This window comes from Phodopus roborovskii, unplaced genomic scaffold (assembly GCF_943737965.1).
Source record: "Phodopus roborovskii unplaced genomic scaffold, PHOROB, whole genome shotgun sequence".
Classification (NCBI taxonomy): Eukaryota; Metazoa; Chordata; class Mammalia; order Rodentia; family Cricetidae; genus Phodopus; species Phodopus roborovskii.
Window position 1 is genome coordinate 17252107 of NW_026126541.1, and position 22095 is coordinate 17274201.

Sequence of the window (22095 nt, forward strand, 5' to 3'; positions counted from 1 at the left end):
GTGAGATACTGGATGACTCACTCAGAAAGGCCCAGCCTGTGTAAGAAGGACCTTTAAATATGAAGGCAGCTTGGACAAGCAAAGGCTTGTGGTTCTTCTCAAGCAGAGAAATTCAGTCAGGAGGTAACAGAGCCCTAAACTGGAGCTGTGGACATGGGGTATCCACCCTTGCTAGCAGGGGCTTCCTAGTTGTCTTCTTTGAAACAACAAAATATCCACTTTGGTGACTAAATATTAAATTTAGTCATTACCAGGAAATCCAATGCACATAAGAAAATGAAAAAATATAAAGTTACATTTATGTGCAGTAACATAAAAATCAGAGGTAAGTTCAAGACTTTCGAAGTTAGAAACAAGAAGGAAACTTCCTAGAGTTGAGGAATATTTCATAGAGAAAATAACATTTAGAATAATCCTTGAAAATAACTAACAGGGAGCATGGGTGAGAGGGGCAGGTGGGAGAAAACAAGCAACAAAAGTATGAGACATTTTCCTAAAACCTGCATAGGTTTTGTGGATTAGGAATGGAGACTGGGTAGCAGTGGTTGTGTAAGGTAGTAAATACCATCTTAAATAAAGCAGCCAGGGTCCTAACCTGTGGTCAGTGGTCACTGATTGCAGTAACATCAGATACAATTTACTTATTGTTCATCTGTCTGCTGATCAAATAGACCTCTCAGAGAACAAGGACAGAATTGCTCCCCACTACAGGCAATGCAGTGAAAAGCCACTAATGGCCTTAAAGATGAGGAGGGAGTCTACAGTTAACCAAGAGCAGCAGGATGGAAGCTAGTCTAGAAAAGAAAGAGGAAAATGGCAGGAAGACAAGGAAAGAAGTTGTGAGGCCCCAAACTCTGGAAGGAACAGAGAGGAAGAAGAGTCAACTTTATCCCCCTCCTTGTCCAGGAAAGTTGGTAGCCTCAAGTCAACAACTACACACAAATACAACGAAGAGTCAAGACTCTGAAATGCAAGGAAGACACATAGGTAAGGTGTAAGGAGCTTCCTGAAGACACCTAGATGACTCATTGGGTAAAGGCGCTTGCCACCAAAACTTGTCGCCTGGGTCCAGCTCCAGCCACTAAAACTCACATGTTGGAAAGAACTGACTCCCTCAAATAGCATTCAGACACACACACACACACACACACACACACACACACACACACACACACACACACACACAGAGTAAAGAATATTAGATTGTGTTTGAAAACACCAAGAAGAAAAGACTTCCTAAAAGCAGTTGCTTGTGACCAGCATCTTGGAGGCTTGCTGTAGTGCATAGAGCAACCGTTCTTGTGAAGTTCAGAGGAAGGGTGACCCCGTACATGAGACCCTGGAATTAATGGGCTCCAGCTTCTTTTGGAGGATGGGACTCCTGCCAGGCCTGATTAGCCCAGCTGGCCTGTCTGCTGTTCCTGTTTTATTGCTTCCTTTCTCATTAAGGAAGGTGTTGGTTTGGATAACCATAAACAACATGTCTGCTGCAACAAAGCTACCATCTCTCGTGCAGTCAGCGCTTGAGGCCAAGCCCTCAGGAGTCTTTTCAAAAACTTAGATTGCAGCCTTAGAGGCAGGAGATCAAGGAACCACAGGAAAAGGAAGGCCAGTGTTGGAAAATGTGCCCCATAAGTGTCTATGTTCCTACTTCATTTTTTTTTTTTTTTTTTAAATCAGGAGTATTTTCCCTAAGTGTGCTCCTCCTCCTCCCTCCCTCCCACACCCACCCCACAAACACCTCTTCTACTCCACCCCCTGCCTTGGTGTAGCCCCATAAACACACCAAACATTCACACTCAGTCCCTATCTCTGAAATGTGAGAGATGGGATCTGGAAAATTTTACCCATATGTCTCTCTGCCTCTAGTAGACGGGGTAGTGAACAGCTGATGGCCACTCAATGGACTTTTCCTTAGGTTCCTCGGATCTCCCTTGACCACAGGAGCCCCAGGGCTGGGAAAGAGCTGGAAGGGAGCTAAGCAGCCAGCCCCCTCCTATGCTCAGGCAGGTAACATCAGCCGGCCCCTCCTCCTCCCCAGTGTATCCTTAGCATACCCTTCACTGGCACATCGTTCCTCGCCAGGAGCACTTTCACTCCCAAAGTCCTCTCCTTTTCTCTCTTCCAGCACAGGGAGAATCGTATTTACTCAGAAAACCACAGGGTTGAACTATAGCCCCTGGTTCTTAAGGCTTCATTTTCTGAGGGAATTTTGCAGCTGGTTCCATCTGCTTTTTCGGTTTTATTTTTTCCCTTTTTGTTTGTTTGGTTTTCCTTCTCTTCAGCCCAAGCTGATTTTCTCCCCAGGCTCAACCAGCTCCCAGCATCAGTGTCCATACCTCCTCCACTCTTCACCATGCTGGCCTTCTCTGTTCTTGGAAGACTCCCAGTTCATCAACTTTCCCACCATGGCCTCACCAGAAAAGGCATAGAAAACATTTGCTCATTTGTGTTGACTCCTTGAACTTTCAACATTAGTGCTTTTAGGAATATTTCCCAGGACAGATAACTGCTTTAGTTTGAATTCAAGTTTTACCTCACTATGCAGTTTTTGTTCATGTAGGTAACAGGACGCTTATGCTGAGAATAAATAAGTATATTCTAATTATACTCTTTATATATATAGACATATGTTTGTCTATGTATATATATATGCTAATTATGCTTATGTGTATTCTAAACAGCCCTTTCCTAGTGCTTAACATATATCTGGGATATTACCCATTAACTCAAGTTACTTATCTAAAGGAAGAACAATCAATGCTGATGTTAAACTTTTCAAACACATTCAGGTACCTTGGACAAGGAGAGAAATTCAACAAATACTTGGTTTAAGTGCTTACTGTATATAAGGAACTTTTCTTAAGTTCTTTTCCAAATGTCAGGTAGTTAAAGCATAAATACACTGGGGTAGGTATTCCATTCTATACTAGAACACAAAGAAGTGATTTTAAATATTCAAGGTCACAGAAAGAATATACATGAATACTATCTCACCAATAGTGATGCTGTGGGAAGAGCTAGCTGAGGCTGAACCTGGGGCTCCATGCAGGCTGAGCAGGTGCTTTATATCTTCAGCTCTGTGAACAACAATTAAAGATTATTTTCTTTTTTCTCCCTGCAGTCAGAAGAAGAATTCAGATTAACTTTTGTTTTTAGTATCAGTGGACTTTGTAGGGTCTTGTATACATAGATTTTATAACTTCAAACATTTTCTGGAGTCATATCTTCATTTGAAGAGGTAGGCTTTGAACTCTTTGAAATAAATCACCTCATATAAATTACCCCTCCAAGTTCAACATACCACTTTCAACTTCCAAGTGTTGACCGCGAACTTGCTCACAAAAGAGCTGGACATGACTGTCTTATTTTCAGTGTCAGAACAGTTCTTCATAAAGTTCTCGGACATTCAAATCATATTGGATGACAGTTTGCCTTTAAGTCTTGCAAGTTTGTTGGGTTTTGTATATAATCCACATGCTGTAAGAGTCAGGATTTCTCTTCTCTCAGAAAACAAGACTTGCTACACCGAAGCCTAGCAAATAAATAAGCAGTCTTCTTGCCTAGGTCTTTCATGTTCTCACCGGGTTTCACTTTTGTTTCTATTTTTCCTAATCTCTAAATTTGTATTGTCAAGAAGCGCCTGGCCTTTGGTTGGTTGACCTGTTTGATCACCTTTCTTCAGTCATGTAGTTTCCTTCGAGAGTGGGGTTTACTGTGAGCTAGTGCAAGGGCAGGTCAGGGATAGCACCCGCCCCATGTGTCACTAAAGCCCTATTTCCCGTGAAGCTCCAGTCCTGTGCCACGTAATCTTATAGGATGTGAACACAAGAAAATAAGACTGAGCAGCGTGGTAGGGAGATGGCTAAGCAGTTTAGACCAAGTACTACTCACGGACCAGAGGACCCAAGTTCACTTCCCAGAGGCCTGTAACTAACTCTAGGAAGATTAAAGTCCAGAGGCATCCACAGACATCAGTACCCACATGCACACAGACACACATATACACAATTTAAAACAATAATAAATATAAAAAAGGAAAGATGACTGGGTTTCCTGCCCTCAGATCATAGTCAAGGCTTCCTGGAAGTATCACGAATGGTTCGGAATCCTACTGCCAAACTGTAGAAATATCTGGACTAGTTCTCTAAATTCATGCATTGCCTTAAAGGGCTCCCATAAATCAGTGTTCATCTGCTGGGTCCACATCCCTTTCAACTAGCTCAGGATTATCCTGTCATTGGCCGGCTTCATGCTATTTATACTTTGTCAACAGCTGGGACCCTTAGTACAGCCCTGCCAGGTATTATCCCATTTATACATAAGGACATTGAGGCTCAAAGTGGCCATAGAAATAACAGAACCTTTAATTTGTATATCATGTTACAGGTTCCACAATCCTTTTAAGACATATGTATGACCTCATAGCAGCTACAGTGATTTGACATTAGTCAGATCAGATCCCTCTCCTACTAATCCCTACAATAGCCTCCATCACACTCAGAATGAAAGCACCCTCCTTCCTTCTCTGGCCTCATTTGCTCAATCTTTTTATGTACTGGACTCCAGATGGCCTTCCTTTGGTGCTACAAGAATGGTCCCCTTTTCACCTTACATCCTTTTCCCGGCTGTTCCTTTGGAAGCGTTAACAACCTGGCTCCTCTTAACCAAGTCTCATTTCAGACACCACCTTGCAGAGATCTCTTCACTGACCATTGTCTAACGCATCGTTTTCTTTCCTGACAAACTCCTTCCTAGCATCTTTTTTTAATATAGGTTTTTATTTAAATTAGAAACGATCTTATTTTACATATCAATCCCAGCTCCTTCCCCCTCCTATCCACACATGCCCCCTCTGACCCCCCTCCCATCCCATCACCCATCTACTCCCCAAGGAGTAGATCTTCCATGGGAGATCACCAAAGTCTGTCACATCATGTGGGGCAGTCTAAGCCCTCCCCCAGGTATCTAGGCTGAGAGAGTATTCCTCCATGGGGATCAGGCTTCCAAAGTCTGTTCGTGCACTAGGGATAAATACTGGTTCCACTGTCAGAGCTCCCATAAACTGCCCAGTCCTTCTAGCTGAGACCCACACTCAGGCAGCCTGGTTCAGTCCTATGCTAGTGCCCCAACTGTCAGTCTGGGGTCCATGAGCTCCACTTGCTCAAGTCAGCTGTTTCTGTGGGTTTCCCCAGCATGGTCTTGACTCCTTTGCTCATCACTCCTCCCTCTCTACAACTGGATTCCAGGAGTTCATCTCAGTATTTAGCTGTGGGTGTCTGCTTCTGCTTCCATTAACTACTGGATGAAGGCTCTAAGATGGAATATAAGGTAGTCATCATTCTCATTATAGGGGAAGGGCATTTAAGGTAGCCTGTCCACTATTGCTTAGATTGTTAGTTGGAGTCATCCTCATGGATCTCTGGACATTTCTTTAGTGTCAGATTTCCCTTTAAACCTATAATGTCTCCCTCTATCAAGGTATCTCTTTTCTTACTCTCCTCTATTCATCTCCCCATTCAATCTTCCTGATCCTTCATGTTTTCCTCTTTTGTCCTCTTCTCCCCTCCTCTTTCTCCTACCTCCGTCCCCACTCCCCCCTTGCTCCCAATGTTCAGGAGCTCTTGTCCCTTTCCCCTTCTCCAGGGGGCCAGGTATGTCTCTCTTAGGGTCCTCCTTGTTTCCTAGCTTCTCTGAATGTTTAGATTGTAGGCTAGTAATCCTTTACTCTACATATAATATCCATATATGCGTGAGTACATACCATGTTTGTCTTTTTGTGACTGGGTTACCTCACTCAGGGTGGTTTCTTCTAGTTCCTGCAAATTTCAAGATTTCATTGTTTTTTTCACCCACTGAGTAATACTCCATTGTAAAAATGTACCACGTTTTCTTTATTCATTCTTCAGTTGAGGGGCATGTAGGTTGCTTCCAGGTTCTACCTGTTACAAATAATGCTGCTGTGAACATAGTTGAACAGATGTCCTTGTGGTATGAATGTACATCCTTTGGGTATATACCTAAGAGAGGAATTGCAAAGAAGAGTCCACAAGACAAAATGGCAGCCCACCAAATAGGAAAAGATCTTCACCAACCCCACATCTGACAGAGGGCTGATCTCCAAAATATACAAAGAACTCAAGAAGCTAGTCACCAAACACCAAATAATCCAATTAAAAAGTGGGGTACAGAACTAAATAGAGAATTCTCAGTAGAGGAATCCAAAATGGCTGAAAGACTCTTAAGAAAATTCTCAGCATCCTTAGCCATCAGAGAAATGCAAATCAAGACAACTCAGAGATACCATCTTAGCCCTGTCAGAATGGCTAAAATCAAAACACCAAAGACACTTTATGCTGGAGAGGATGTGGAGAGAAGGGAACACTCCTCCATTGATGGTGGGAATGCAAATTTGTACAGCCACGTTGGAAATCAGTATAGGGGTCCCTCAGGAAAATGGAAATCAGTCTACATCAAGATCCAGAAATTTCTTCCTAGCATCTTATTGTCTCATTTTCTTCTTGGCTCTTATTATCACCAAAATTCCTCTTATTTGTTTGATTACTTATTGTTAGTTTCCTCGAATGACAACAGTGCAAACCAGTGGCAGGACACCTAAACGCTAAATGCTTAGCATTTAGCAGATAGTTAATAAATGTTTGTTGAAGTGACAAATGAAAGCATTTGATAATGCCTCAATGTTATTTCATGGAAATCTTTAACTCTTTCTACTCTATTTTTTTTTAAATATTCTTCCTAAGTTATTTCACCTTCTTCTGTAGTTTATTGTATAACTTCAATGATTCCCTACCAATCCAATTCTTTGTTTCTACTCTGAGATGATAATCTCAAAGGTGTTTTAAACTTCTGTTTGTCCCCTGCTGTTTGGTTAATCTTAAATTCTATAATCAAACATGTGCTTTAAAGAAAATAGTTCTTTGAGAGTTTTGTACAATGTGTTTTAATATTCACCCTTCCCACAGCTCCTCTCAAATCCACCCACCCATCTTAGTGTCCTTTATTTTAAACCTTTCAAACCCAATTTGTGCTGCTCACATAATCTTGGGTGTGTGTACTTCCATTGGAACACTGTCAGTATTACCAAGAGCTATACTGATAGAAAAAGTTCTTCTGTTCAGGGCTGAACAGTTTACAGTCTCTTATTCCTTACATCTTGGTCAGTTGTGGGTCTCTGTGTTAATTACCAATTCTTGCAAATAGAAGCTTTTCAGATAAGGGGTGGGAGATGCATTGGTTTATGAGAGGAATTGGTTTATGAGTATAATGTTATTATTTGGAATCAGTGTATCACTATACTAGTTTAGTAGCATAATAGTAATAACCTCTTCTCTGGGGCTTATAATTTGATTAACTGTATGATCTTGGCCTGATAATAGTGCCAAGTATGGGGTTTCTTCTTGTGATGATCCGATAGTGGTTGCTTACTGCCCTGATGTTACTTCTCTAATGCCAATATACACCAATGGCATCAATCCAGTGAATATATTTTTCTAGACAAGTTATTATTATAACTCATAGGGCTCAACATGTCATAATCAATGGTAATCTTAACCTGAGTGCTAAGCCAAGAAAGCATTCATTCATACTATAAAATACTAATATATTTTAATATATTATTTCCAGTAGGGACTTATAGTTTGCCTCTTCTAAGTCCATGCCTTTAAATATTAATGAAGGCCAAGGTAATGATTTTCATAAATCAGAGCTAGCTTGTGATCATATCAGAAGTCTCAGGGTACATTCTTCTTCCTACATTATGATTTCTACATCTTTAGAACTACCTCTCCTTTTGCTAATGATATAGATAGATATATATGTTTATAAAATGTTTAGACATGGAAAAGTAATTCCCATGCCATAAAATTCACCCTTTTAAAATATGAAAGTCAATGAATTCTGGTATATTCATAAAAATTTTAAATCATTGCCATTTAATACATATTCAAGACTCACAAAGACCTCTCACTCATTGGTAAATCACTCCCTGTTGGCTCCCACCGTAAACTTCTTTCTCTTTTTCAGCCTTGAGGAACTACTAATCAACTCTGTGCCTCTCTGGATTTTCTAGGACATATTCTGGTTATTTTAAATACATGGGTCCATATAAATTCATATACTACATGTCCCTTTGGTGTTGAGTTTCTTTCGCTTAGCATATTTTCAGAGCTCTTTGTGCCTTAGTTTTATCATTTTGTTTGAAAGCATATCCCCATATTGCCTTTTTCTTGTTTCAGCCCTGTAGGTCAGCACTCCTGCTAGATGTTATTATTCCCTCAAATGAACTAGCTATAGACAAGCTTGTGACTCAGACTGTACTTTCAAAAGCTACTAGTGTTACCCAATGCAAGAACTGCCTGATTGCTTTCCAGAGTATCTGCACTGTGATCTGAATAGTTTGGCCAACCTCCAACTTGTACAACAGAGACTGGGTAATTTCAAAACTTCAGAAGGACACATTTTAACAAGGTTGTGCCTTTGCTTGGAAGGCATGCAGCTGTAGTTCTCTGTACAGATCTGACCTGTGGGTCAGGGACTTTTCTTTTTATACTTACTTCAGTTATCTGCAAAATATGGTTGCAATATACATGCCAAGCCTGTTATATACTTCCCAGTAACATTTTTCTCTCCCTCTCATGGATCATGACTTCTGATACATAGACAGTGTGTTTTATTATAGAAGTGCTGTAACATCGTTGGAAAAGCATCGCTTCTCTGTACCTGTTAATATAGAAACACAACGTGATTCATCTTTTCCAGTAAAGGGTGTTGCATCCCTAAAATCATCTTACACTCTAAAAATATGTGTTTCTCCTATGCCACCATCACTTGGGATGACTTAAGGAGAAAAATGAACACGTATGAACACTAATGCTTTTGATGCATGTGGCAACTCACTCTGCCTTCCAGACAGGTTGCTCCAGAGTCAGCCTTTTAGCCATTACAGTAGACCACTTCTTTTCCTTTTTGCATGGTCTTCCTGTAAAAAGAAAGCAACAGATACACATCTTCATGAAACAAAGCACAAACCATGACTACTGGGGAACAGGGAATGAGTGACACTTCGTTGAGGGAGTGACAGTGCTTCTCATTTGGGAACCGCTTTTGAAATCGCATCTATCCCCTCTGCTTTTGTTGTGTGAACAGGTGGTCAATACATACACCCCAGGAAAGAAGATTTGGCTGGAAGGCGTGGTGACCACCTCAGCTGGAGGCACAAACAATCTGTCAGATTCCTATGCTGCGGGATTCCTGTAAGTTATTCACCTTTTCACTCCCAGGGACTTTCAGGAAAAGTGAAACTATAACCCTCTGGCTACCCATTGCAAGGCAAAGCTCATTTCCAACTTCACCATCTCGTTGATTTGTAGATGCATTTAACCACTTTACAAACAGTAATCAGTCACCTCTCCTGCTACTAACATTTTGTCAGGCATACGCATGCGAGCACAGATGACATCTTGAGTTAAGTCCGTAGTTCAAACCACAGAGTCTACACCGTTTATTCTCCCTTCCACATTTTACCAGAGTTGTGGGAGTTAGGTAGCAACAGGCATGGCTTTGTCCTCAAGAAACATGACTAGAGGGACTAGTATGAGAGATAACTATATTGCAGAGACTAACTGTGCTGTACTAAGTCTTTGAAGAATACTGCATCTACTGGGTGTCAAGGATGGATTGTCTGAAATGCTTTGATACTTTGTCAGCCAGTGAGATCAATGCTACTGTCTCTGTTGTGAGCCCATGAAATAAGCTAATACTGTCCTCACAATACAGCCAGAGAAGCTGAAGGGAAGAGCTGAAGAAGGTTAGCCCAGGTAACTCATTTAGCTAGTGGCAGAGATCAGACTCAAGCCAGACAGCCTGCTCCAGAGTCCAGCCTTTTCACTACTACGGTAGACCGCTGTTCTTTCTGTCTCCTAAAACCTTGCTGTAAAGGGAAAGTGATAGTCTTGCAAAGGAATAAAGAATTTCCCTAAATGGAGTTATCAGGAAGGGTTTCAGGAGAAAGGTGGCATTTGGGTGGGACGTGGAATAAGTGCTCTGGCTTTCATGGTGACCAGCAGTAGAACTGACAGTGAGGTACCTCAGGCTGAAGAAACATTACTGGAAAGGCATGGCAGAGGGGCAGTACACAGCCTTGTTTCATTCAGTAGGGATGCACTAAAGACTGAGACTGTGAAAGAGGTTTACACCAGTTCATGGAGGGCCTTGAAATTTATATAAAGAAAATGAGACCTTGTTCTGGGCTCATACCAAGCCACTAAAGATTTCATGGATGAGAGAGATAATCTGACTAGCGTTTTAAAATTTAGACCTTGTCAATGTCATGTGCACAGGATCTTGGAAGAGATATGAAAATGAACTTGAAGGCTTCTGTAGTTCCTGGAGAATGACTTGAGTCAGAAGCATAGAGCTCCGCTTGGCTTTCTGCTTGTCATGTAGCCAGGACAAACCCCTCACAACCAAATTATTTTTCCTAGTCCATTGTGGTCCTTTGGCCCTGGCTTTCTGGCTGAGCAATACATGAACTGTGGTTTTACCCTCAGCTATGTGTTTTGCTACTAACAGCTGTTCCTAATTAGACAGATGCAGTCCCATTCCACTGAGACAGCTTCTTTAATACATTTGTGAAGAACAGATCAGGCTGGCCAAGCAGATGGCATTTTCAGATGGGATCCTGTCAAATGTACATGCAGATAACGTCTCAGTATAGTTCAGGGGTTACTCTGGGTCTTCCGTGTTTGTAACCTCTGCATCTAACAATGTGTTTCCAGAGATGTCCAATAAATATGGTTGAAATGGATGAAATGGGGTGAATCAGCATTTAATGCAGCATTGCTAAGAGCTTTCTTTCATAATTTACTCCCCACTAGTTTGATAGGAATCCTGTTGCCAGAGGGGAAAGCCAGGTTGGCAGTCAATACTAAGGGGACCCCTTGGAACCAGCCCAGGAATGGCTTTATCTCAGTTGTCACCAAATGGTTCCGTTTTGAGGTTCAGCAAGCAGCCCAGTTGTTGTGAGTTTTCCTGAGAACTCTTCCTTTTAAGGAATGGTGTGAAATGAAAAGTACCTCAGGTCTTCATGGTGGCAGCGGAAACAGGGACCTCCCTTTGCATAAGCATCAGTCAGACAGCACCAAGCTCTACATGGATTTTGCATGTGAACCTAGTTGCTGATATTTGGGCTGTACTTCAGATATTCAGTGCTTGGTTGACAGAGACCAGAAAAATCTAGTTTATTCTGCCCCAGGTCTTTTCTCTTCCCTCCTTGTCATCCATCCCATGTTAACTCCACAGGCAGCACATAGCAATGTGCTGTGTTTATGAAGGGATAGCAGTTGCTTTCTATAAAGATGATACAGGTATAGCATTCTAAGAAACTCCAAGAAACTAGCAAGCATGCAAAAGGGTGGCATTTTCCTAGGACTTTCCCAATATATCACAGAAGTATGAAGTTCCTAGAGCACGTTCAAATGCATGCATGAATCAGAATTCTCTGCTAATGGGGACTGAGGATATTGCTATCCCAACAGTCTTGAAATTCTTTGGAATACTGCAAATTCATCTTAATAGGCTGCTGTGTCTCCAGCATCTACCAGCATACAATAATATATAGTAGGTGTTCAATAAACATTTAAGAAATGGGAGAAGGGCTGCTGAACAAGTGAGCAATGAGACCATTGTACATGCACAAATCACCAAGAGACTTCCCTGTGTTGCTGTGCGGATGCTGCTGGTGGAGGAGCTCGTGCATATGTGATTATGCATTCACTTGAATTTTATGTATTCTAGAAGATGAAACTCTGTGTTTGCTTCTATAGATAAATATTAAATGTAGACCATGATGTATTTGTACTTTTTGAACATGGCAAGCGCTCTGACTTAGGAGGCTTTCACCCAGGGTCTGTGTTACAATTCCAGCACAGGGCATCCTTTGATAATCCATCTGCTACTGTGCCTCGGGACCCGAGCAAGAGCTGAACCTATCATCCTGGTTTCATAGGCTTGCCAAACTAATGAAAATAAAAAGGCAAGTAGCTTTGCCATGAGATGTTCCCAAAGTCATTTCAATTCTCTGGGTCGCAGTGTCCCAGTGTGACAAAACTAACACAACAAAGGTTCTGCTGTATCGTACATGGATTTTCCTTTATTTAAAACTTTTGTTTTTGTGTTTTGCTTTGCTTTGGGATTTGGTTTTGTAACTCTGTCAGTAAATGTGTTCAGTTTTATGAGAATAAAATAAAATTGTAAATGTAAAAAAAGATTTGAGAATGTGAACATTATTTATTCATAATATAAGAATTAGAAATGCTCTTTATTCCAGCAAGGAAAAAACTTAATTCTAGAAGTCATGGGTTTGGAGCACCATATGGTTTCAGATTTTGGAAATCATAACTATGTGTAATTTTTCCCATGTGCTGAATAGTGATTTCCAAAGTTCCTAGAATCTAATTTTATCCAGATAAATGTCAACCTAAACAGTGCTGTGTACCTACAACATGCCAGGAACCGTGTTGGGTGTTCTAATTCTAAGCTCCAATTCTGTGTGATTGAGGACCTATAACTAATGGGGAGAGATGGGTGGGTGCTTATCATGCACCGTGCTGGCAGAAAGCATAGACAAAAAGAGCTTTGTGAAGCCAGAAGGTGATGCTACTGACCAGGATGCCAGAGTTTAGAAAAGGGAACTTGCTCTGGAGAATAACATGATAAGAAATTTGCCAAATGGAAAGAAATGAGTTAGGGGAGGTGAGGTAGAAAATGCTAAAAGCGGGAGTTAAAACACATGTGAGTGCTTGGGTCAATACAAGAGAACATGCTATATTGGCTACTCAAACGTAGTTTTGTGCATCTTAGACCTGTGGATAATGAAATCTGAGGTAAGAGCAAAGATGAGGTGATATTTTAGCAGTGGTAACACACAGAGAGAAAACAAATGCCTTAATTGATGAAAGAATTAAACATGTCACTAACAAAGGCAAAGTCAGAAGGGAGTTCAGGAAGAACCTGGACAGCAAGATTTTTAAAAGAGTAGCATTGTGTAAACTAGGCATTTTACATAGTCAGGGAAAAGTGCATGGTCAATGCAGGGTTCCTAAGGTAACATGCTCTAATCTCTGAACGGTTTATTGTGGTGTTGAGGAAAGCATCATTACATTGACTGGGACATGATATATGAGGGAACCAAATGACAAGTTGTTTTTGCATAGGCCATAGCCTATGTAGGTTAGAATCTTGTGGAAAGTGTGTGTGCCCTTACAGATTGAGGAGTCTGAGGATGCAAGGTGTAGTGTAAAACGCTGTGGTTGCAAGTATGTGGCCAGGGAGGATGCGTTAGGCTCATAAGTGCTCATAGTATTCATTCGTTAGTATTCCAGAAGAAAAATATGTCATAAGCTGTGATAAGTTTATGACCATGCACAATTTGTTTTATTCCCTCAGACCGGTTTCTTTTCCTGTGAAATAAAGAGATAAGATCTGAGATCTCTTACAGCTTCATGTCCAGCACCGAAAATGATTTTCTCTTCTAAAGCACCAAATAAATCTGGTGGTGCCTGAGGGAGTGGGGTAGTGTTTATTTGTGTGTTGTAGATATGTTCAGTTCTTATAAAATGCCATTTTAAATGTGCTGATGTGTTCCTTTTCTTTTTTTTTAGATGGCTAAACACTTTAGGAATGCTGGCCAATCAGGGCATTGATGTTGTGATACGACACTCATTTTTCGACCACGGATACAACCATCTGGTGGACCAGAATTTTAACCCATTACCAGTAAGTAAGCTGGATAAAGGTACCCAATTCCTTTACATATCATTTGGTTCTTTTAATCATGCCTCTTTTTACACATGAGGAGAACTTTTCTCCTTCTGTTATTGGTAATCTCTTTCATAAATCAGAGCATTCTTGTCTTTGATTTCATGAAATATTCCGTGGGCTTTGGCTTCATTCCCCCGCACACACCTACACACACACACACACACACACACACACACACACACACTTATATGTGTATAATGTATAAGTTCATTACTATTACTTTAGCAAAATTTGTGCAATTGAGATTCCACATCTCCTTGTGGCCTGTTTGAACTCTGCTTGAGAGTGGATTTTTCCAGATTGTTTTCTTTTAATGCTAATAGGAGACATTAGTTAATGTCAGATGCAGCATGTTGAAAGCAGATGGGGGTGTTCTAAGATCAGATACAATGGGAACCCATCTCTTAAGGCTAAAGGGCACTTTTTGACCCCTCAGTGATGGTGAAGAGATTTGCGCCAAGGCAGAGTTCTGAATGACCTGCTCCATAGTCACTGTAGAAAAGAAAAGCTTGTCTTTGCTTTGCTTTGATTGGTTTTCAGAAATATCACATAGATGATTCTTTTACGTGGCGATCATATGATTATATTATTGCATGGTCCCTATGGAAGGTCATACTCCCTCCTCATACCTGTGGTGGTCCTTAGAGGTGCTCTATCTCCTTTAACAAGGTCACTGAGGGTGAGGCAGGGAATGGGGAATATAATGCCATCCCTAGACCCAGATGCTGTGCCTTAAATTGCTGCTGCCTTGAGGGTGCTGGAAATAAAGACACCCTGGAAAAGTTCCTACCATTTTCCGCCCTTTGCCTATTTCTACCCTACTGCTTCTTCCTTCCAAACCCAATTCAAGAGGCCGTCAAGCCCAGAACAAGGAATAGTATGGCCCACAGGAGTATCATTCCCAAGTCTCAAAACTGAAACCAACTGGCTCAGTTGTTTTTATTCACAAAACAAGAGTAAGTCTCAGAGTATGTGTGAGGGATTGGGGTAGGAAGGACTGGGGGAGAGTCTTCCATTTACAACCATAGAGATTTATTTTGTTTTCATATACCTGTGTAAATAAGCCAAAATGGTTAGAAATATTAAACAAACATAGAGCACATCTTTTATTTGGAATAAATATTATTAAATATTTTTGAGCAGCGGGAGCTAGGGAGGAAGCAACAATGAATAAATAAATAATAGAATATGATGATGGTTCCTAGATGCATGTACAGGAGGGCCTTTTCTGAGCATATGATGTACAAGCGAAGAGGTAACTTCTAAGCAGAGCAGAGTCCAATACAAACACTTCACAGCAGACAGCATGTCTGCAGAAGCAAGATCACAAGTACCTGAGACGTAGAAGGAAGGGGACACGACAGAAATGACGTAGGCCTGAGTGAGATTGCACAAGGCAACAGAACGTTTATCAAAGCAGTTAAGAAAAAGCACTGGCGAGCTTCAACCAGGGAGTCATGACCGCTCTCACACTGACATACTAGTCAAGTACCGTTTTCCACTATGCAGGTAATATTTACCAATTCACAGGTGCAGGGTGCTCCTTTATCTGGGGTATCAGCAAAACTCCACTGCTCTTTTTTGTCTTCTTTCCTTCCTTCAAATTCCATCCGCTCGTCCTCACCGTGTCCTGTTTGGTTACTGATAATTCCTGGCCATGGATCCCTGGGGAACCAAAATGACAAAGTCCCCGCGCAGTGTGGAGAGAAATGGAAAACAATTGTGTAAGACAGTTGTAGTTTAATCATCACTGCTCTAAGTGAAGCCTACTGAGGTAAATATGACTTTAGCAATTTCTCTGAAGAATAAATAAGTAAGTAAGTAAGTAAGTAAATAAATAAATAAATAAATAAAGTTCTAAGAATAAGTGAGTGCCCAAAGTCAGAGAAGTCACCGTGCCTGGACCCCCTGGGTTTTCTAGCTCTAAATCCTATTTTCTCTTTACTGTGTCACATTATTTCCCATGGTGCTGACTTAGGTGTCCTTGCCACGGACTGAGGCCAGTTCTGCCTTTGACTTGAATCTAGAGAGAAACAGACAGTAAGGAAGCAAGCTAGAGAAAGATGGGTGTTAGAAGGCTAGGCAGGCCTCATTTCCAGGGTTGAGAAACATAGATATCACATTGCTGTGTAACTGCCCAGGACCATGGCCATAAATACATTAAAGACACAAACCTTCATAGCTTTCTTCTGCGCTAGTAACAGTAGCTGTCAGTGGTTTTCTTTAAAAGTGTCACACAGACGTCCCCAGTTGATACCTGGGGTCCCAGAGCTCACGTGGCCTTTAAAATATTAAAATAAGTTCCATGGATGTGGCACAAAGACCCAAGTGAGCCAGGCAGCTGCATCTGGAAGCATCAAACGCTAATAAAGAAATCATACGTTAAAGCACTTAAAAAGGTAGCCAGCTTTCCTTTTTATCTTTTCTCATGGTGAAAATTCTGCACCTTATAAGTAGGAAACTTGGCAGCTGAGAGAGTATGCCCTAAGTCCCCTGGAAAGAATTTACAAGGCCAGGTCTGAGAGACACTGCTGACTGGCAAGATGGGCAATGGAGCTAGACCTGAGGATCACACCGATAGCCATGTCAGAGGGATGTGGAATTGATAACGAGCATTGCCAATAAAAGCTTGTGGATTTTACATTGTGCTTATATCTCCAGGAGAGTTTGTTAGGGGATTAGAGGATTAGTAAACTGCACTTTAGTTTGTCTCCCAGAAAAATAAGTATTTTCTCTTCCCATTCCTTCAAACCCAGCTTAGTATATTTCAGGAAAGAATCTTATTAGCAAATTCTTTTCTGTTTCTGCTGGCGTTCTTGAGTAAATCCAGAAACTGTGAGTCCCTGTGCCTCGGGGCTTCTCAGGCCATATTCCATACCACACCTCCCTTCCTAGTTAGCTTTGCTGCATGCCTTTCCAACCCAGCTCCACTGGCCTTTCCAATAGCAGCAGTCAACGGTAAAAGGCAATAGGGGCAGGAGGACACTTTAAACGTGCTTTTTTAGGAGTTAGGGAGAGGGGGAAATGGCACAGAATGTTTTTAGGGTGAGAAAACTGTTCTGGATGATATCAAATAGTGGCTAATTTTTATGTCGATCCCAAACCACAAGATGGACACAATAGGTAAATCCCGCTGTAAAATGTGGACTTTGTGTGTCAATGATGGAAGGACACCAACTGCAATGAGAGCTACTGATAACGGAAGAGACCGTGCACGTGTGAGGACATGAGCCCTGGGGCGTCTCTGCACCTTCTAGTCAGTTTCCCATTGCACCTGAAGACTTCTCCTTTATACAAAAGAGTCTCTAAGACATGGGAGGAGAACGATGGGGAAGGGAGGAAGGAAGGAAGGGAGAGAATGGGGAAGGGCCCTGTGTCCCCTGTTCTGTTCAGGAAGTAACCTTCCAGCTCCATTCCTTGTTTCCTCCTGGTTTTTCTGCTAGAAAAATGGCACCCTCCCCCTGCTGTGTGACTGCCATCCTCCTGAGAAAAGGAGAGCATTTTAGTTCAGCATTGTCATTCACTCCTACCCTTTCAGCTGATGGGCCCCGCCATTGGGAAAGAGGGGACATGTGAGTCTCTACAGCAGAGCAATCAGTCGTGGGCTCCCTTGGGAGTAGACGATATTTGTGCAGAAGAGAGCTGCACATTCAGTGGACAGAGTCCAGACCCCACCAACACTGGGCACTTCTCCTCCTAGAGGGTTTTGGAATTCAGCTTGTCGCTTTTTTTTTCCCCCAGAGTGTGATTTACAGAGCTTTCAGGAAGAGGAATGGGGAATTGCTAGTCTGCATCTTCCTAACTCCCACGCTAGGTCAGCAAGAAGAGTCTTCACATAGTTGTAATTCAAAAGAGGGTGGAGGGATGGAGGGAAGGAGGGGGAAGGAGGAAAGGAAGGAAGGAAGGAAGGAAGGAAGGAAGGAAGGAAGGAAGGAAGGAAGGAAGGAAGGACACTGAGCTCTGAGCTCACCATTATGTGGCTATACAGATAAGATATGGTCCTCCATCTGCAGAGCCAGTAAGCTACTGTGTGTTTGTAAGATTACAGGTCAGTCCGTATCATGTTTACTCTGGGCATGGTGGTTTAGCTGTGGGCACTTGTCACTCATTTTTGCTTACTGTGCTTGATGAGTAACAACAAATATTCAACAGCCATGTGCGTATCTGTTGACTACTCTCTGTGAACATCATTCAAGAGTACAGCCATCAGTCATGGATTGGAGCACAGGGTAGTAGTCTGTAGTGACATGAAATCTATGGTTGCAATCACCATAACAACATGCTGAGCCAAGCCATCACTGTTCAGATGTTGTTCAGCTTTGGAAAGAAGCGCTGCCTTTTACCACTGCCGGTCTGGCTTACCTGGTCAGCTTATCTACCAGAAAATTCTAGGACAAGTAGTTCCATATCATGTCTTCTTTTTCCCTTCAAGACGTCCCTCAGAGATGGTACCCTTACACACAGCATAGCTGAGATATGGACACAGGATCAACTTAATGCACCCTTCCTTCAGGAGGAACACTGAATTATAAACCCATACACTAGTGTTGCTGGAGTGACTGACACTCAAACCATTCAGACAGGGGGCATCACAGGGAGCAACAGAGCCTAGAACTGTGACAATATTTGTGGGTCCTTGCTCCACCATCAACAATGTGTGTTTGGGTTCTGGTTTCCCATTGATGACATTAAATTAAGGATAAAACTGCCTCTCCCTTATACCTCCAAAGTCATTGTCAGTGTACTTGAGAAACTTATTTAAAGCATAAGATTCTGATTTTGCATTTATATGTAAGTATAGAAAAGTATTGGATGAGACTATATCCTAGGGGAAGGACATTGCAAGCACATTTTTTTCTCCTTTGTAGACCTTTTGTTTGTAAAGTTGCTTGCAATTAATAATATTTTTAATCTGAAAAAAGGAGATCTTTAAAAGGCTATAAATAATTAAAGCCCTTAAATAGCCAAGTAAATATAAATCTTTGCTTTATGTGTTTTCCTTTCATTCATATGGATTTATTACAGTCATTATATTGCTGGATGTTATGTTCAACACTGTAGACAGCATCTGCCCTCAAGGAGCCAACATCCCGGATACAGACAGATGGTAGATAAATTAATAGTGACTATGGCAAAACACTTTTAAAGATAGGAAAGAACACAAAATGCAGACTGGTGAAGGCAGTAAGTGCCACCTCAGAAGGCCTTCTGGGAGAAACAGGCCTAAGTGAGACCTCAGTAAGTGGCAAGTTAGCTGTAAGAAGGCATTTTGGGTGGGGCATCTAAACATGGGCAGTAACAATACAGAGACACAGATGCACTCGTTTTCCAGTGAGTCATGGTAGATGAAATATGAGTAATTATTTTCTCAGGAAGTTTTTCTCATTGCTGTCGCATGGCCACACAGGGTGTGTGAAAACTGAAGAACTCAAAAGCCACAAACCTGGAGGTGGTATAGGGATGCTACAAACCCAGACAAACCAGCCTGTGGCTTGTTCCTTAGTGCAACCTGACTTCTCTTTCTTCTCTTTCCCGTGGGATCCATCAGGAACATGAAAGAAGCTAAATGTACCTGTTTAGGGGTAGTTGTGATGTGAAATCCAACCCTGTCATTAGGGGCCCTGGCAAAGACTTTTCCATGTGCAGCCTTCTTTGTGGGAGCCTACTGCTGCTGAGAGAAGGGCGGGTTTGGCTGTGGGATCAATCACTGGGACTCACTCGGGCTGCCTCCGTCAATGGCAAAGCACCGGGCTGCATGCCCAGTGGCCATGACTTGCTTCTCCTCTCCTCTGTCCCTCCTAACCAGGGCCTGGGCTCTGCACCATCTGACCAGGCAGGCAGCACATGGCCCTCATGCCTTTCATACAGGCTCCTCTGCTTATTTTGCTCAAATCTTTTGTTTATCAACTTGAGCAGTTTGCACATTATATCTGCAACATGCAGTAGTAGTTGTAACAGCTCTTCCCTTGGGGAAGTAGAAACAGCTCTGGGCCTGAAATCAGATGCAGCTCAAAATGCAATGCAGTAATTTTCTAGTCATGGAGCCTCCATTTCCTCTGTGAAAGTGGGTGATAACTGTGGAAGGTGGAGAGCAGGAAGTACTTGAATTTACTTCTTAACAGTACTGACTTTGAGCTTAGACTGACAAGCTTTTCCAATTACATCCTCTCCATACTTGAAATTACTAGAAAACTTCAGTGAGCATCAGTTACCTCCCCTCTGAGGACAGCATCTACCTCGGAGGGTCACAAAGGATTGGATGCATGTGTATCTTTCACCCATCATAAATAACATATGATTATTAAGTGCTTTTTGTTGTTTATGAAGCTGCTTTGTAAGATGTAAAACCATGAATCACATATAACATGGATGTATGGAAATAGATTCAAGTAAAGATGACTAAAATATGAAATGTATTTTCTAAAATTAAATTACCAGAAAATGAAAGGAACAAAAAGGAAATCTGTGATTTCTGAATTTGAGAGGAAGTGACTGCAAATAGTTAAAGGCAAACAATATATTACATTTTCTTTCCTCCAGAGAAGTTGTGGCCAAACTTTCCAGTGAAAGCAATTAAGGCTTGACAGGGCAGCATTGCAAGGGCTAACACCTTCATGTGATGTTTATAAATGGCCCAGTAAGCCCTGGGAGCCATGATATGTCACATCAAAGTGCTAATGACAGCACATTATGTGAGTCACTGAATAGCAACAATTGAAAATCTCACTCTGCCATCAGCCATTTATATTCTTCCCAGATTACAATGTTGAGGAATCACAGCTACTGAAAATTTTGTAACCCTAAATAAATCAGAGAGCTGAAGCAATCTCAGCATTGCTATGTCTGAGCTTAGGAGCATGCTGTGCCACCCTTGGAGCAACCCACAGAGGAAGATGAACAGGGTCAGCTCTGGAATGAGAAGAGCTGTGCCTTGCCTAAGCTGGTAAGCTTTCTCTGACCATGAAAAATTGCTTAGAATAATCAGTCCAGAAAGAGAGGGGAAGCAAATAACGAATATGTAAAAGAGGGAAAAGGGAAATGCCCTGAGGTGGGTTGGAAGGATTTTTGGTGTCACAGTGAGAGGAACTTAAGGTTATTTCATCAATGATACTGTATTTGTAGGCAAAGATGGTGAATCTGGGAACCATCAAAAAATAATATCTCCTGATTACTGACCATGAAAATCAAAGATAACATGTCTTTTTCTTAACTCCATTTCTGTGCTTTAGCAACTATTGTTTTAAGTGAAAAAAAATCTATCTAGAAATAAAACAAGTTCTGGAGTCAGCACTCACATGCACACATGTGTATACAGTCATGTACATGCATATATACATTTGCACACATACATGCATGCACATACACACATAAAATATTAGGGCAAGAAGGCAATTAAATTAATGAGAATAAAGATATGGAACTAGAACAAGTAAACGTAAATTCTGCTTTAAGTTATTTAAATATACCCCACAATTTATCAATTTTCAGAACTCCGTCAATCATCAAATACATCCATCACTAAGTTTGAACTGTCTTATTGCATCTCAGATTTGGTTTTAAGGACTGAACAAAATACACTGTTTCCAGTCATTCTGGCCATTAAAATAAGTGAAACGGCGGATGTGGAGGGCATGGCTATGGAAGTCTAAGAAGTCACTTGCATGGCCTCATCCTGTGCAGGGTAACCTGGCCTGTATGTGACTCCTCCTAACCTGAAGAGTGCTCTTCTCAGTGTCATGATCACTCACAAGTCTGCGAAACATCAACACAACATACACTCATCAGGGAAAGCCACATAGAGCACTGAATTGTTGCAAAGGGGTTCCTTTAGGATTGTTTTCCCTGCTGGTAATCTAGCCCAAATTTAAGACCCCCCCCAGTCACCACCAAAATATTTAGCTATGTAAGTGACTTATGCATCTTTCTCTAACAAACCCATAGGAGTTTGAGGTTTTTCCTCCCCAAAGTTTCTCAGCATTTAGCTTTTTATTCTCCCTATAGATAAGCCAAACTGAGTCCATCTTTCTATTTAAACAACCATTGATGTACAGGGGAATGACATACATACTGTTTTGCAGCAAAAACAAGATAACATTGGAGGGTTTGGTTTTTTTTGTCTGTGTGTGTGTGTGTGTGTGTGTGTGTGTGTGTGTGTGTGTGTGTAGGCAACTGTTTGTGTGGTAGGTAAACAACTCATACTCTTTTCTCATACAATATATCTTAATTACAATTTTCTCCTCTCTCTACAGTTTCTCC

General features: G+C 41.5%; 1 protein-coding gene across 1 annotated transcript in view; it reads left to right on the forward strand.

Annotated features, from left to right (window-relative positions):
- Nucleotides 1-22095, forward strand: part of Hpse2 (heparanase 2 (inactive)) — a 566168-nt gene that overhangs the window by 423823 nt on the left and 120250 nt on the right. Inside the window, exons 8-9 of the mRNA XM_051199909.1 lie at nucleotides 9166-9272; nucleotides 13680-13794. Coding sequence (XP_051055866.1) covers nucleotides 9166-9272; nucleotides 13680-13794 — 222 coding nt within the window. The remainder of the gene's footprint in view (nucleotides 1-9165; nucleotides 9273-13679; nucleotides 13795-22095) is intronic.